This window comes from Anolis sagrei, chromosome 4, assembly GCF_037176765.1.
Source record: "Anolis sagrei isolate rAnoSag1 chromosome 4, rAnoSag1.mat, whole genome shotgun sequence".
Lineage (NCBI taxonomy): Eukaryota > Metazoa > Chordata > Lepidosauria > Squamata > Dactyloidae > Anolis > Anolis sagrei.
In genome coordinates, this window is record NC_090024.1 from 3,063,347 (window position 1) to 3,079,261 (window position 15,915).

Consider the following 15,915-nt stretch of genomic DNA (forward strand, 5'->3'; position numbering starts at 1 on the left):
ATTGGCTTATGAGTGAAGGGGGGTGTCAGGGAATGCAGCCGACCCTCTTCCTCCCCCCCCCAAGAGGCCTATCTAGAGGGGGATTCTGAGTCTCCCCTTCCTCCTCCTCTTGTTCAATTGGCTTATGAGTGAAAGGGGGTGTCAGGGAATGCAGCCGACCCCCTTCCTCCCCCCCCCCCCCAGAGGCCTATCTAGAGGGGGATTCTGAGTCTCCCCTTCCTCCTCCTCTTGTTGAGATGGCCTAGGAGTGAAGGGGGGATTCTGGGGGTCGCAAGAGGCAACGGAGGGGGCATTCTGGGTCTCTGGAGGGGATTGTGGGGGGTTGCAGTTGCCCCTCTCCCCAAGAGGCAATGGAGGGGGCATTCTGGGTCTCTGGAGGGGATTGTGGGGGGTTGCAGTTGCCCCTCTCCCCAAGAGGCAATGGAGGGGGCATTCTGGGTCTCTGGAGGGGATTGTGGGGGGTTGCAGTTGCCCCTCTCCCCAAGAGGCAATGGAGGGGGCATTCTGGGTCTCCCCTTCCTCCTCAGTTGGCTTATGAGTGAGGGGGGGTGTTAGGGAATGCAGCCGACCCTCTTCCTTCCCCCCCCCCCAGAGGCCTATCTAGAGGGGGATTCTGAGTCTCCCCTTCCTCCTCCTCTTGTTGAGATGGCCTAGGAGTGAAGGGGGGGTTGTGGGGGTCGCAAGAGGCAACGGAGGGGGGCATTCTGGGTCTCCCCTTCCTCAGAGAAGGGAGGATGCCCCCCTGCTCCTCGGGTATGGCTGTGGGGGGACTACGCTTTGTGGGGTTGAGAGGGGGCAGCTGACCCTTTTCCTCCCCCCCCCCTCAAGAGACCCAAGGAAGCCTATCTAGAGGGGGATTCTGGGGTTCCCCTTCCTCCTCCTCAGTTGACCTATGAGTGAAGGTGGGTGTTAGGGAATGTGGGTGACTTCCTCCCCCCCCCCTCCCCAAGAGGCTCAAGGAAGCCTATCTAGAGGGGGATTCTAGGGCCCCCCTTCCTCCTCCTCCTCCCCCCCACACAAGAGACCTATCCAGAGGGTGATTGTGAGTCTCCCCTTCCTCCTTTTCTTGTTCAGATGCCCTAGGAGTGAAGGGGGGATTGTGGGGGTCGCAAGAGGCAACGGAGGGGGCATTCTGGGTCTCCCCTTCCTCCTCAGTTGACCTATGAGTGAAGGGGGGTGTTAGGGAATGTGGCTGACTTCCCCCCCCCCTCCCCAAGAGGCTCAAGGAAGCCTATCTAGAGGGGGATTCTGGGGCTCCCCTTCCTCCCCCCCCCCACAAGAGACCTATCCAGAGGGGGATTGTGAGTCTCCCCTTCCTCCTTTTCTTGTTCAGATGCCCTAGGAGTGAAGGGGGGATTGTGGGGGTCGCAAGAGGCAACGGAGGGGGCATTCTGGGTCTCCCCTTCCTCCTCAGTTGGCTTATGAGTGAAGGGGGGTGTCAGGGAATGCGGCAGACCCTCTCCACCTCCCTCCCAAGAGGCTTAAGGAAGCCCATCTAGAGGGGGATTCTGGGTCTCCCCTTCCTCCTCCTCCTCATTTGGCATATGAGTGAAGGGGGGGGGGTGTTAGGGAATGCACCCGACCCTTTCCCCCCCTTCAAGAGGCCTATCTAGAGGGGGATTCTGGGGCTCCCCATCCCCCTCCTCTTCTTCAAATGGCCTATGAGTGAAGGGGGGTGTCAGGGAATGCAGTTGACCCTCTTCCTCCCCCCCCCCAAGACGCCTATCTAGAGGGGGATTCTGAGTCTCCCCTTCCTCCTGCTCTTGTTCAGATGGCCTTGGAGTGAAGGGGGGATTCTGGGGGCAACGGAGGGGGCATTCTGGGTCTCTGGAGGGGATTGTGGGGGGTCGCAGTTGCCCCTCTCCCCAAGAGGCAATGGAGGGGGCATTCCTCAGAGAAGGGAGGAAGCCCCCCTGCTCCTCGAGTATGGCTGTCGGGGTTCGTGGGTGGGGTTGGGGGGGGGGTCGTCAGTGCTGGAGGGCCTCTGCCTGTGCCCCTGCGTTCCCTCCCGCGTGGGCGGCGCCCCCTCCCCCGTTGGCTCCCCCTCCCCCTCCCCCTCCCTTGAAGCATGCGGACTCCTGGTGCTTGTTCAGGTAGGACTTGAGGGCGAAGGTCTTGGCGCAGCGCTTGCAGCGGAAGTGCTTGAAGGCGGAGTGGGTCTGCATGTGGGCGCGGAGGTTGGATCTGTCGGCGAAGGCCTTCCCGCAGTGGGCGCAGCCGAAGGGCTTCTCCCCGGTGTGGGAGCGGAGGTGTCCCTGGAGCAGCCAGGGCCGGCTGAAGGCCTTCCCGCACACGCCGCACTTGTGGCGCAGGTCGTGCGTGAGCAGGTGCATGGCCAGCGCCGGCATGGACACGTACACCTTCCCGCAGGTGGGGCACCGCTTCGCCAGCTGGCTGTCCAGGCTCCGGTGCGTCTGCTTGTGCCGGCTCAGGTTCGACGACGTCGCGTAGCTCTTCCCGCACTCCGCGCACGCGTGGCGCTGCTGCTGCTGCTGTGGCTGCTGCTGGGGAGGGGGCTGAGACGACGGGGGAGGGGCCTCCGGGCGAGAGGGAGGGGCCAGCCGCGCCCCCGGCCCCGCCGCCCCCGCCCCCCGCCGCCTCGAGCAGCGCCCGTCGGTCAAGAAGAAGGCGTCGGCCGCGTAGCCCTCGCTCACCGCCGCGTCGCCGTTGATGTAGCTCCGCGGGAGGGGGCTCTCGGGGGGGTCCTCCTCCTCCGAAGGGCAAGGGGCCGCCGCCGGGCAAGGGACAGGCACCCCGCCCGCGTACAAGGCCACCCCCGAGGACGCCGCCGCCGCCGCCGCCGACTTGAGACCCCCGCCATCCGCCTCCGGGCCCGAGCAGGGAGACAGGCACTCGCCCAAGTAGCCCCCTGCAGCAGGGGAAGGGGGGGGGGAGAGAAGAAGGGGAGGAAGGGGGAGAGACCAAAGTGGGGAAGGGGAAGGAGAAGTTGGAGGGAGGGAGGAAGAAGGGATGCAGGTAGAAAGGTGAAGGTTAGGGGAGGGGGCAAGTGGGGAGGGGAGCAAGGGCAGGGTTGGGGGAGGACGTGAGGGGGGAGGAGAGGAGGAGAATCCAGGGCCCAGAGGAAAGGGCGAGAGAGCAAAGTGGGGAAGGGGGAGGAGAAGTTGGAGGGAGGGAGGAAGAAGGTAGAAAGGTTAAGGTTTGGGAAGGAGGAGAAGGAGGGAAAGAGGGGAAGAAGAAGGGGAGGGGAACAAGGGCAGGGTTGGAGAGGACGTAGGGGGGGGGGGAGGAGAGGGGGAGGAAGGGGGAGAGACCAAAGTGGGGAAGGGGGAGGAGAAGTTGGAGGGAGGAAGAAGGGATGCAGGTAGAAAGGTGAAGGTTAGGGAAGGGGAGGGGGCAAGTGGGGAAGGGATCAAGGGTAGAGTTGGGAGAGGAAGTGCGGGGGGGGGGGGGGAGAGGAGGAGAATCCAGGGCCCAGAGGAAAGGGAAAGGGGAAGGAAGGGGGAGACACCAAAGTGGGGAAGGGGGAGGAGAAGTTGGAGGGAGGGAGGAAGAAGGGGTGAAGGTAGAAAGGTTAAGGCAGGAAGGGGTAAGAGACCGAAGTTGGGGAGAAGAGAAGTAAGGAGAGGGGGAGGAAGAAGGGGAAGTGGAGGGAGGAAGGAGGGGAAGGGACGGGGGCACATTGCAGGGAGCAAGGTTAGGGTTGGGGAAGGAAGAGGGAGGGAGAGGAAAGGCAAGTCGGGAGGAAAGGAGCAAAATCGGAGTGAAGAGGAGGAGAGGGAGGAAGAGGGGCGGAGGGAGGAAAGGGTCACGATTGGGACCAAGGTGAGGGTCGGCAGAGGAAGTGGGGAGGAAATGAGAGGAGGGGAACGGATCCGAGGCCCAGAGGAAAGGGAGAGGGGAAGGACGGGGGAGAGAACAAAGTGGGGAAGAGGAAGTTGGAGGGAGGAAGAAGGAAAGGGACGGGGTGACGCAGGGAGAAAGGTTAAGGTTAGGGGGAGGAAGAGGAGGAGCAAGGAGGGAGAGGAAGTGCAAGTGGGGAAGGAGGTTGAAGGGAGGAAGAAGGGAAGGGGACAGGGTGAAGCAGGAGGAGAATGCAGGGAGAAAGGTTGGGAAAGAAGGGAGGGTAGAGAGGAAGGGTAAGTGGGGAGAAAAGGAGGGAGAACAAAATTGAGGTGAAGAGGAAGGAGAAAGGGAGAGGAAGGGAAGAGAGGGTAACAATTGGGACCATGGTTAGGATTGGGAAAGGAAAGGCAAAGGAGAGGAGGATGGATTGGAACCCAAAGGGAAACAGCAGAAAGGGGGGAGACCAAAGTTGGAGAGAAGGGAAGGAGTGGGGAGAGAAGGGAAGAGGGAAAGGAGGAAAGCAGAGGAAGAAGGGAAAGGGCCAGGGTCACAAAGGGTTGGGGCAGGAGGGGAGGAAGAGGGAGGGAGAGGAAAAACAAGTGAGGAAGGAGAAGTTGGAGGGAGGAAGAAGGGAACGGGAAGGGGTGATGCAGGGAGAAAGGTCAAGGTTGGGGAAGGAGGGAAGGGAGGGTGGAGAGGAAAGGAAATTGGGGAGGAAAGGAGAGAGGAGAAGAGAGGGAGGGAGACCCAAGTTGTGATGAGGAGGAGAGGAAGGGAGAGGAAGGGAGGAAAGGGCCACATTTGGGACCAAGGTTAGAATAGGAAGAGGAGAAGGAGAGGAGAAGGGATCCGGAGCCCAGAGGAAAGGGGAAAGGGCAGGAAGGGGAGAGACCAAAGTTGGAGAGAAGGAGAGGGGAGAGAAGGAAAGGGGGAAAGGAGGAAAGGAGAGGAAGAAGGGAAAGGGCCAGGGCCAGGGCCAGGGAGGATTGGAGCAGGAGGGGAGGAAGAAGGAGGGAGAGGAAGTGGGAAAGAAGTTGGATTGGGAGAGGAAAGGGAAAGGAGAGGAGAAGGGATCCGGAGCCCAGAGAAAAAGGAAAAGAGCAGGAAGGGGAGAGACCAAAGTTGGAGAGGAAAGAAGGGGGAAAAGGAGGAAAGGAGAGGAAGAAGGGAAAGGGCCAGGGTCACGATGGGTTGGGGCAGGAGGGGAGGAGGAAGGAGGGAGGGAGAGGAAGTGGGGAAGGAGAAGTCGGATTGGGAGAGGAAAGTGAAAGGAGAGGAGAAGGGATCCGAAACCCAGAGGAAAGGGGAAAGGGAAGGAAGAGGAGAGACCAAAGTTGGAAAGAAGAGAAGGGGGAAAGGAGGAAAGGAGAGGAAGAAGGGGAAAGGCCAGGGTCACGAAGGATTGGGGCAGGAGGGGAGGAGGAAGGAGGAAGGGAGAGGAAGTGGGGAAGGAGAAGTCGGATTGGGAGAGGAAAGGGAAAGGAGAGGAGAAGGGATCCGAAACCCAGAGGGAAAGAGGAAAAGTCAGGAAGGGGAGAGACCAAAGTTGGAGAGAAGGGAAGGGGGAAAGGAGGAAAGGAGAGGAAGAAGGGAAAGGGCCAGGGTCACGAAGGATGGGAGGAGTAGGGAGGGAGAGGAAGTGGGGAAGGAGAAGTCGGATTGGGAGAGGAAAGGGAAAGGAGAGGAGAAGGGATCCGAAACCCAGAGGAAAGGGGAAAGGGAAAGAAGAGGAGAGACCAAAGTTGGAAAGAAGAGAAGGGGGAAAGGAGGAAAGGAGAGGAAGAAGGGAAAGGGCCAGGGTCACAAAGGGTTGGGGCAGGAAGGGAGGAGGGAGGGAGAGGAAGTGGGGAAGGAGAAGTCGGATTGGGAGAGGAAAGGGAAAGGAGAGGAGAAGGGATCCGAAACCCAGAGGGAAAGAGGAAAAGTCAGGAAGGGGAGAGACCAAAGTTGGAGAGAAGGGAAGGGGGAAAGGAGGAAAGGAGAGGAAGAAGGGAAAGGGCCAGGGTCACGAAGGATGGGAGGAGTAGGGAGGGAGAGGAAGTGGGGAAGGAGAAGTCGGATTGGGAGAGGAAAGGGAAAGGAGAGGAGAAGGGATCCGAAACCCAGAGGAAAGGGGAAAGGGAAAGAAGAGGAGAGACCAAAGTTGGAAAGAAGAGAAGGGGGAAAGGAGGAAAGGAGAGGAAGAAGGGAAAGGGCCAGGGTCACAAAGGGTTGGGGCAGGAAGGGAGGAGGGAGGGAGAGGAAGTGGGGAAGGAGAAGTCGGATTGGGAGAGGAAAGGGAAAGGAGAGGAGAAGGGATCCGAAACCCAGAGGAAAGGGGAAAGGGAAGGAAGAGGAGAGACCAAAGTTGGAAAGAAGAGAAGGGGGAAAGGAGGAAAGGAGAGGAAGAAGGGAAAGGGCCAGGGTCACGAAGGGTTGGGGCAGGAAGGGAGGAGGAAGGGAGAGGAAGTGGGGAAGGAGAAGTCGGATTGGGAGAGGAAAGGGAAAGGAGAGGAGAAGGGATCCGAAACCCAGAGGAAAGGGGAAAGGGAAGGAAGGGGAGAGACCCAAATCGGGGAGAAGAGCAGGAGTGGGAAGAGGAAGAGAGGAAAGGGCCAGGGTTGTGGAAGGGAGCAAGGGGAAGGTTGGGGAGGACGTGGGAAGGAAAGGGGAAGGACAGGAGGAGATGGGATTCGAGGCCCAGACGGAAAGAAGGGAAAGAGTGGGAAGGGAAGGGGAGAGGAAGCAGGGGAAGGGCCAGAGTTATGGAGAGGGATGTTAGAGGGAGCCAAGAGAGGAAGTGGGGGAAAAAGGGAAAGAGAAGAGGGGGGGGAGAAGTTAGGGGGTGGGACAAGGAAGGAAGAGACAGGAAAGAGAAAGAGAACGTTAGTGTGAACTGGAGCAGCCACGACCCCCACTTTGCCCTCGCCTTGTCATCTGTCCTACCCCCCCCCCTTGAGACAGAGCATGCCTGGACCAACTTGGACCCTCCCTCCAGATGTTTTGGACTCCAACTCCCACCATTCCTATGAGCCTCAGTCCCCTTTCTTTCCCTTTTCCCTTTCTTATACTGCTTAAGTGGCTGTGGGGCGGCCCTAGGTAATTTCCAATGGTAAGCAAACAGTATTTTGGCGCCCCCCCCCCCAACCAATCATTGATCTACCATATATTCCGGCATATAAGACGACTGGGTGTATAAGACAACCCCCAACTTTTCCAGTTAAAATATAGAGTTAAGACCACTCCCATGCATAAGACTACACCCGCGTATAAGATGACCCCTGACTTTTGAGAAGATTTTCTTGGGTTTAAAAGTAGTCTTATACGCCAGAATATACTGTATATATTCTGTTTGTGGTGGGAGTTCTGTGTGCCATATCTGGTTCAATTCCATCATTGGTAGAGTTCAGAATGCTCTTTGATTGTAGGTGAACTATACATCCCAGTAACTACAACTCGCATATGTCAAGGTCTATTTTCCCCCAAGAGCGCCTCAAGAGTGCCCCTTTGCGTAATGCTCTTTGATTGTAGGTGAACTGTGAATCCCAGTTAGTACAACTCCCAAATGTCAAGGTCTATTTCCCCCACACTCCATCTGTGTTCATATTTGAGCATATGGAATATTCACGCCAAGTTTGGTCCAGATTCATCCTTGTTCGAGTCCACAGTGCTCTCTGGATGTAGGTGAACTACAACTCCCAAACTCCAGGTCAATGCCCACCAAACCCTTCTAGTCTTTTCTGTTGGTCATGGGAGTCCTGTGTGTCACCTTTGGTTCAATTCCATCATTGGTGGAGTTCAGAATGCTCTTTGATTGTAGGTGAACTATACATCCCAGTAACTACAACTCGCATATGTCAAGGTCTATTTTCCCCCAAGAGCGCCTCAAGAGTGCCCCTTTGCGTAATGCTCTTTGATTGTAGGTGAACTGTGAATCCCAGTTAGTACAACTCCCAAATGTCAAGGTCTATTTCCCCCACACTCCATCTGTGTTCATATTTGAGCATATGGAATATTCACGCCAAGTTTGGTCCAGATCCATCCTTGTTCGAGTCCACAGTGCTCTCTGGATGTAGGTGAACTACAACTCCCAAACTCCAGGTCAATGCCCACCAAACCCTTCTAGTCTTTTCTGTTGGTCATGGGAGTCCTGTGTGTCACCTTTGGTTCAATTCCATCATTGGTGGAGTTCAGAATGCTCTTTGATTGTAGGTGAACTATACATCCCAGTAACTACAACTCACATATGTCAAGGTCTATTTCCCCCCAAGAGTGCCTCAAGAGTGCCCCTTTGCGTAATGGGTTGCCGAGGCTTCCCCCCCCCCCGGACTGCTAGGGCTGTTGTGAGCCAAGGGGGCACTCCTCAAGTGGCATTTGCACCCCTGACCAAAAAAAAAGTGTACTGCGACCGCTTACTTTGAGTAATGGATGAGCCGCCCCTGGGGCAAAGGAATGGTGGGAGTTGGAGTCCAAAACACCCAGAAGGAGGGAGAGAGGGAGGGCCCAGGTTGGCCCAGGCATGGGAAATAGGGAGGGAGGGGGGCACCCAATGCGTAGAGATCATGAGACCTGCTGAATTGTGTTTTCTTTTTGGTGTGTGTGTGGGGGGGGTAGACTGAGACGCTGTCCCCTTCCCCCCTCTGCTCCCCCTCAAGGTCAGGAGGTCGAGAGAGAAGAGCGGGATGGGAGGGGGGGTGCTCTGCGTGGATTTCCCCTCCTCCTTGTCCTCGTCCTCCCCCCTCCCTCCCCCCCTCCCCCTCCGCAACCACCTCAGCAGAAAGAATCCCGGCGATTATGCAACGCGCTGCTGCAGCCGCCGCTTGGCCCCAAACAAAAGAGGGGAGGGTAGGGTAGTGAGGGAGGGCTCTCCCCATCCATTGCGGGGGAGGGGAGCCCCTCTCTCACCCCCTCCGGAGGGGGGGGGTGTTCATCAAGATGAGAATGGAAGGGAAGGATTCTTCCCTCCCTCCCTCCCTCCCTCCTTCTCTCTCTCTTCTCAACCCTCAGGTTGCCCTTGAACTCGAGGGGCGCAGAGGCGGCCCTAGGTAATTTTCAGCGGTAAGCAAACAGTATTTTGGCGCCCCCCCCCCCAAGCAATCATTGATATGGAGCAGGAATGAGAGGGGCTAGGTGACCGGACTGCTAGGGCTGTTGTGAGCGGAGGGGGTGCTCCTCAAGTGGCATTTACAGAGGCGCCTTTGCACCCCTGGCAAAAAAAAAAGTGTACCGCAACAGCTTACTTTGCGTAATGGACGAGCCGCCCCTGGAGGGGCGACATACAAAAGCTCGTGGCCCTTCAAAGGGGGGGGGAGAGAGAGAGGACCCCCTTCCATTCCTCCCTCCCCCCTTCCTTTCCCTCCATTCCTCCCTCCCTCTGTTTCCCTCCCTTTCCCCGCAAAGGTCTAATTTTAGCCGCTCGGGCTGTGGGGAAAGAAATCTGCCGAGTCAACAGCCCGAAAGGAGAGAGAAGCGGAAAAGGGGGGGGGAGAGGGAGAGGATGCTCAATATGGCCTCAACCCCAAGACCCTTCTCTACCCCACACCCCCTCCCCCTTTCCCTCTCTCCCTCCCTTCCTTCCTTTCTGGTTGTGTTGGTATTTCTGGCCCAGGCCGCCACTCAGAAGGAGCAAAGCATCCCTCTTAGAGTCCCCCGCTCTCTCTCTCTGGAATGGAGGGACCCCCCCCACTCCCCTTTTAGTCTCCTCACCCCCCCACCCCCACCCCCCTTGAGAGCCTCCTTGAGAACACTCAGGGTCACCATCTCTATTATAATATTGTACTACTACTAATAATACATCCAAGATGATGGTGATACTGGTGAGGGTGATGGTGGTGATGATGATACTCCTCTGCCAGGACCTTTCCCCTTTCCTCGTCCCTTTGGGGACCCCCCCTCCCCCGTGTTATTAGGGGATCCAGTCATACTAATAATCATGCATATAATAATAATAATGAGAATAATAATAATAATAATGCACCCCAATGATGATGGTGATACTGATGATGATGATGGTGGTGGTGATGATACTCCTCTGCCAGGACCTTCCCCCTTTCCTCGTCCCTTTGGGGACCCTCCCCCCCTGTTATTAGGGGATCCAGTCATACTAATAATCATGCATATAATAATAATAATGAGAATAATAATAATAATAATAATAATGCACCCCAATGATGATGGTGATACTGATGATGATGATGGTGGTGATGATGATACTCCTCTGCCAGGACCTTCCCCCTTTCCTCGTCCCTTTGGGGACCCTCCCCCCCTGTTATTAGGGGATCCAGTCATACTAATAATCATGCATATAATAATAATAATAATAATAATAATAATAATAATAATAATACACCCCAATAATGGTGATGATGATGATCACCCTGAGGGCCTCTGCCTGGGTCCCTCCTTTTCCCCCCCCTTCCCCATCCCTTTGGGGACCCTCCCCTCGTGTTATGAGGGGGGTCCAGTAATACTAATAATAATGCTCACAACAACAACACTACACCTCCATGGTGATGATGATAGGAATCATGGTGGTGGTGATGATACTACGCCACGAGGGCCCCTGCCCCCTCTACCCTTCACTTTTGGGGGCCCTCTCCCGTGTTATTGGGGGTCAAATAATAATAATATGTATACTACTACTACTATTACTACTACTAATAATAATACACCCGGAGATGATGATGGGGATGATGATAGTTCATTCCGAGGGCCTCTGCCCCGGACACGCGGGGAGGGCCCCCTTTCTCTGTCCCTTTGGGGACCCTCCTCTTGTGTTATAGGGGGTCCACTAATGATGATGCATATAATAATAATAATAATAATAATAATAATAATAATAATACACCCCGATGATGGTGATGGTGATGATGATAATGCTATGCCACGAGGACCCCTATCCCCTTTAGCCTTCACTTTGGGGGCCCCTCCCCTGTGTAATTGGGAGTCTAATAATAATAATAATAATGCATATAATAATAATAATAATACACCCCGATGATAGTGATGATGATGATAATAATACTATGCCACGAGGGCCACTGCCCCCTTTACCCTTCACTTTGGGGGGCCCTCCCCCCGTGTTCTTGAGGGGTCCAATAATAATAATAATAATAATAATAATAATAATGCATATAATAATAATACAACAATAATAAAATACACCTCCATGATGGTGATAATGATGATGATGAGGAGGATGATGATACTCCAGCGTGAGGGCCCCTGCCCCCCTTTCCCCGTCCCTTTGGGGGCTCTCTCCTTGTGTTATTGGGGGTCAAATGATGATGATGATGATGATGATGATAATAATCCATATAATAATAATAATATACCCCGATGATTATGATGATGATGATGATATTACACCATGAGGGTCCCTACTTCCTTTCCCCGTCCTTTTGAGGACCCACCCCTTTTATTATTGGGGGTCCACTAATAATAATAATAATAATAATAATCCATATAATAATAATAATAATAATAATAATAATACAAAAATAATAAAATACAACTCGGTGATGATGATGATGATGATACTACACCCTGCCCCCCTTCCCCGTCCCTTTGGGGTCTCTCTCCTTGTGTTATTGGGGGTCCACTAATAATAATCTATATAATAATAATAATAATACACCAGGTGATGCTGCTGAGGAGACTCCACTTTGAGGGCCTCTCCTCCTCTTTCCCGGTGTTCTTGGTGGTGTTCTTTCCCCCTCGCCCACCCGAGACCCCCTATCCCGATGCCCCCCAATAATAATAATAATAATAATAATAATAATAATCCATATAATAATAATAATAATAATAGTAATAATAATACACCAGGAGATGATGCTGAGGAGACTCCACCTTGAGGGCTTCTGCTCGGGCCTCCCCTCCTCTTTCCCGGTGTTCTAGGGGGTGCTCTAGATCCCTATCCCCCACCCCAGACCCCCGGCCCCCCATAGTCAGCGTACCCTTGTCATGGAGAATAATAATAATCTATATAATAATAATACACCAGGTGATGATGCTGAGGAGACTCCACTTTGAGGGCCTCTGCTCTCTTTCCTCCCTCCTCTTTCTCCCCTCCTCTTTCCCGGGGTCATAGGGGGTGCTCTTGATGCCCACCCCCCACCCCAGACCCCCGACCCCCATAATCTATATAATACTAATAATACACCCGGTGATGCTGCTGAGGAGACTCCACTTTGAGGGCCTCCCCTCCCCTTTCCCGGTGTTCTAGGGGGTGCCCTTGATCCCCCCCAGACCCCCGGCCCCCCATAGTCAGCGTACCCTTGTCATGGAGGCGGGCGTTGCAGTGGGCGCGGGCCCTCCCGTAGCAGTCCTCGAGCTCCGCCGCCGCCGCCGAGAAGCCGTCGAGCTTGACTTTCTTGACCAGGAAGGACCTGGGCATGGTTCCGAGGCTGGGCCAGGGCGGAGGAGGAGGTCCAGGAGTGGGAGTGGGAGCGGGAGCAGGGGGGGGGGCTCGCCCTTAGTCCCTCCGTGGGGCCCAGGGGCAGCCAGGAAGCCCAGGAGGAGGAGGAGCAGGAGCAGGAGCAGGGGAGGCTCGCCTTAGTCCCTCCGCGGGGCCCAGAAGCAACCAGGAAGCCCAGGAGAAGGAGGAGAAGGTGGTGGTGGTGGTGGAGGAGGCTCTTCTTCTTGGCCAAGGCTCCTCTCTTGCTGCTGGGCTCCGGGGGCCTCTTCTTCCCGGGCCCGGAGACCCCCGCTTGGGGTCATAAGAGGCGCCCGAGGGTGGTGATGATGGTGGTGGTGGTCCTCCTCCTCCTCCTCTTCTCCTTCCCCGTCTTCTTCCTCCTCCTCCTCCTCCTCCCCCTCCTCCTCAACGCCTCTGTTCTCCTTTTGGGCCCAAGGAGGAGAAGGAGGAGAAGGAGGAAGAGGAGGAGGAGGAGGGCCGCTCACCCTTGGCTGGAGCAGCACCCTGGACAGCGCCTCTCTCCCTCCTTCTCTCTCTCTCTCTCGCTCTCTCGGCCTCCTCCGCCTTCTCTTCTTCCTCCTCCTCCTCCTCCTCCTTCTTCTTTCTGGAGCGCGGCGCGGCGGATGCCCCCCTTTATAAGGCGGAGGGAGGGAAGGAGGGAGGGAGGGTGGGCGGCGGAAAGGGAAGCGCCTCCGTGAACCCAACAGGGAGGGAGGAAGGAGGGAAGGAGGAGAGCCCTCTCTAAAGAAGGGAGGGAGGAGAGAGGGAGGAAGAGAATCAATGGCGCTGTTGCGCGTCGCCGCCCGACTCAGCTTCGAGCTGCAGTCTCCTTCCGGCCTTCTCCCATGTGGGGTTCCTTCCTCCCTTCGCTCCATGACGAGGTCCCCCAAGACTGTGGCCACAAGGAAAGGGGAGGTTCTGTGGTGTGACCCAACACCAGGAGACCTAAGGGATGTCAAGAATAAAAACACACAGATTGATGTTACTATCTCTTCCAATGGAAGCTTCTCTTCGTAGCAAAATAATTTAAGTAAAGATAAAGGTTTTCCTATTATTATAGGAAGGATAATAATATCGAGGATAGTTTTGAGGTGTGGTGAGTGAATTAGAACCAGACATCCTGAGGAGTGAGCATTGCGAACAAAAAGGCAGCAGGAGACGAAGGGATCCCAGCTGAACTGTTAGCAGGGACCTAACAAAAGCTGAAGAATCACAGAATCATAGGATCAAAGAGTTGGAAGAGACCTCATGGGCCATCCAGTCCAACCCCATTCTGCCAAGAAGCAGGAATATTGCATTCATAGAATCATAGAATCACAGAATCATAGAATCCTAGAGTTGGAAGAGACCTCCTGGGCCATCATCCAGTCCAACCCCATTCTGCCAAGAAGCAGGAATATTGAATTCAAAGCACCCCTGACAGATGGCCATCCAGCCTCTCTTTAAAAGCTTCCAAAGAAGGAGGAAGAACTTCCTGACTGTGAGAGCCGTTCAGCAGTGGAACTCTCTGCCCCGGAGTGTGGTGGAGGCTCCTTCTTTGGAAGCTTTTAAGCAGAGGCTGGATGGCTATCTGTCAGGGGTGATTTGAGTGCAATATTCCTGCTTCTTGGCAGAATGGGGTTGGACTGGATGATGGCCCAGGAGGTCTCTTCCAACTCTTTGATTCTAGGATTCTTTGATCCCCCCAGGCAGGAAGCATCCGGGCTTTGAAGCTGCAAGGCCATTCCATGCTAACCAAGGTGGCCAAGTGCTACATTCATGCTTGCTTCAAGCAGACAAGAATTCTTCCACCTACTCTGGACATTATTCCATAGATAGATAGATAGATAGATAGATAGATAGATAGATAGATAGATATCTCACTTGTCTAGTTTCCAACAGACCTCACAACCTCTGAGGGTGCCTGTCATAGATGCAGGCAAAACTTCAGGAGAGAATGCTTCTGGAAAAGGGCCAGACAGCCCAGAAAACTCACAGCAACCCAGTGATTCCAGCCATGAAAGCCTTGGACAACACATGTGTTGCATAGTATTATATGGAAGTGTAAACAGATAGGGCCTTAGATTGGATTTCCAGGGAGCTCTCCAAGGTGCTGAAACCCTTTGAGGGCAAAGAGAAGAAATGTATTGGCACAATACACTTGCCAACCAAATCGACATGCAGAGATATAGGATCCAGGAAACCTGGGACAGAAACAGTCCATGTTATTTTGTACTGTTTATTTTACTTGATTGGTTTGTTTATTTTATTTTGTTGTTTATATTTTATGTTGCTGTAATGCAGTTGCTGTTCTCAACCTTCCTAATGCCACAACCCCTTAATACAGTTTCTTATGTTGTGGTGACCCCCAAACATAAAATTATTTTTGTTGCTGCTTCATAATTGTAATTTTGCTCCCATTATGAATCGTCATGTAAATATCTGATATGAAGTACTTCCTGACTGTGAGAGCCGTTCAGCAGTGGAACTCTCTGCCCCGGAGTGTGGTGGAGGCTCCTTCTTTGGAAGCTTTTAAGCAGAGGCTGGATGGCCATCTGTCAGGGGTGATTTGAATGCAAGATTCCTGCTTCTTGGCAGGGGTTGGACTGGATGGCCCATGAGGTCTCTTCCAACTCTTTGATTCTATGATTCTATGATTCTATGTATTTCCATTCACTGGACCAAATTTGGCACAAATACCAGATACACCCAAATTTGAATACTGGTGGTGTAGGAGATTGATGTTGTCATTTGGGAGTTGTAGTTGCTGAGATTTATAGGTCGCCTACAATCAAAGAGCTTTCTGAATTCCACCAATGATGGAATTGAACCAAACTTGACATACCGAACTCCCATGACCTACAGAAAATACTGGATGGGTTTGGTGGTCATTGACCTTGAGCTTGGAAGTTGTAGCTCACTTACATCCAGAGAGCACTGTGGACTTAAACAATGATAGATCTGGACCAAACTTGGCATGAATACTCATTATACCCAATTGTGAACACTGGTGGAGTTTTGGGGAAATAGACCTTGACATTTGGGAGTTGTAGTTGTTGGGATTTATAGTTCACCTACAATCAAGGAGCATTCTGAACCCCACCAATGATAGAGTTGGGCCAAACTTCCCACACAGGGACCCCCATGACCAACATAAAATTCTGGAGATATATGGGATGAATTGACAGTGATTTAGGGGAGATGTAGTTCACCGACATTCACAGAGCTCTGTAAACCCAAATGACTATGCCAAAGGGATTCCTAACACCATCAGAAATGTGACCCGTATGAAACCCCCTCGTGACCTCCCCCCCCCCGCAGGGGTCCCGACCCCCAGGTTGAGAAACACTGCTGTAATGTAACACTGGGCTTGGCCTCATGTAAGCCACTCCGAGTCCCCTTTGGGGAAATGGTGAAAGGGTATGAATAAAGATTATTATTATTATTATTATTATTATTATTATTATTACTAGCCATCCCCTGCCACGCGTTGCTGTGGCCCAGTCTGGTGATCTGGAAAATAAGGTAATGGTTTCTAATCTATGTAATGTCTTTCTGCTTGTGGGTAAACAAGTATTTCTTGTTGTCTCTTTGTCAGTGATGATGTGGAGAGTGTCTGGTTTCCCCAACCTAGAACATGCAAGATATCATTGTCCTTCTTTAGTGGTCCCTTTCAAATCTATGATATTATATCTCTCTGTGTGTGAATCATATCTATCTATCTATATTTATGG

General features: G+C 53.7%; 1 protein-coding gene across 1 annotated transcript; it reads right to left on the reverse strand.

The window, feature by feature from the left end:
- Nucleotides 1–1,967: 1,967 nt before the first annotated feature.
- Nucleotides 1,968–12,862, reverse strand: SCRT1 (scratch family transcriptional repressor 1). Its single transcript, XM_067466997.1, has 2 exons — nucleotides 12,061–12,862; nucleotides 1,968–2,869 (listed from the first exon to the last, which is right to left on the reverse strand). The coding sequence occupies exons 1-2, from the start codon at nucleotides 12,179–12,181 to the stop codon at nucleotides 1,968–1,970; spliced, it is 1,023 nt and encodes a 340-aa protein (XP_067323098.1). The 5' UTR covers nucleotides 12,182–12,862.
- Nucleotides 12,863–15,915: the final 3,053 nt, after the last annotated feature.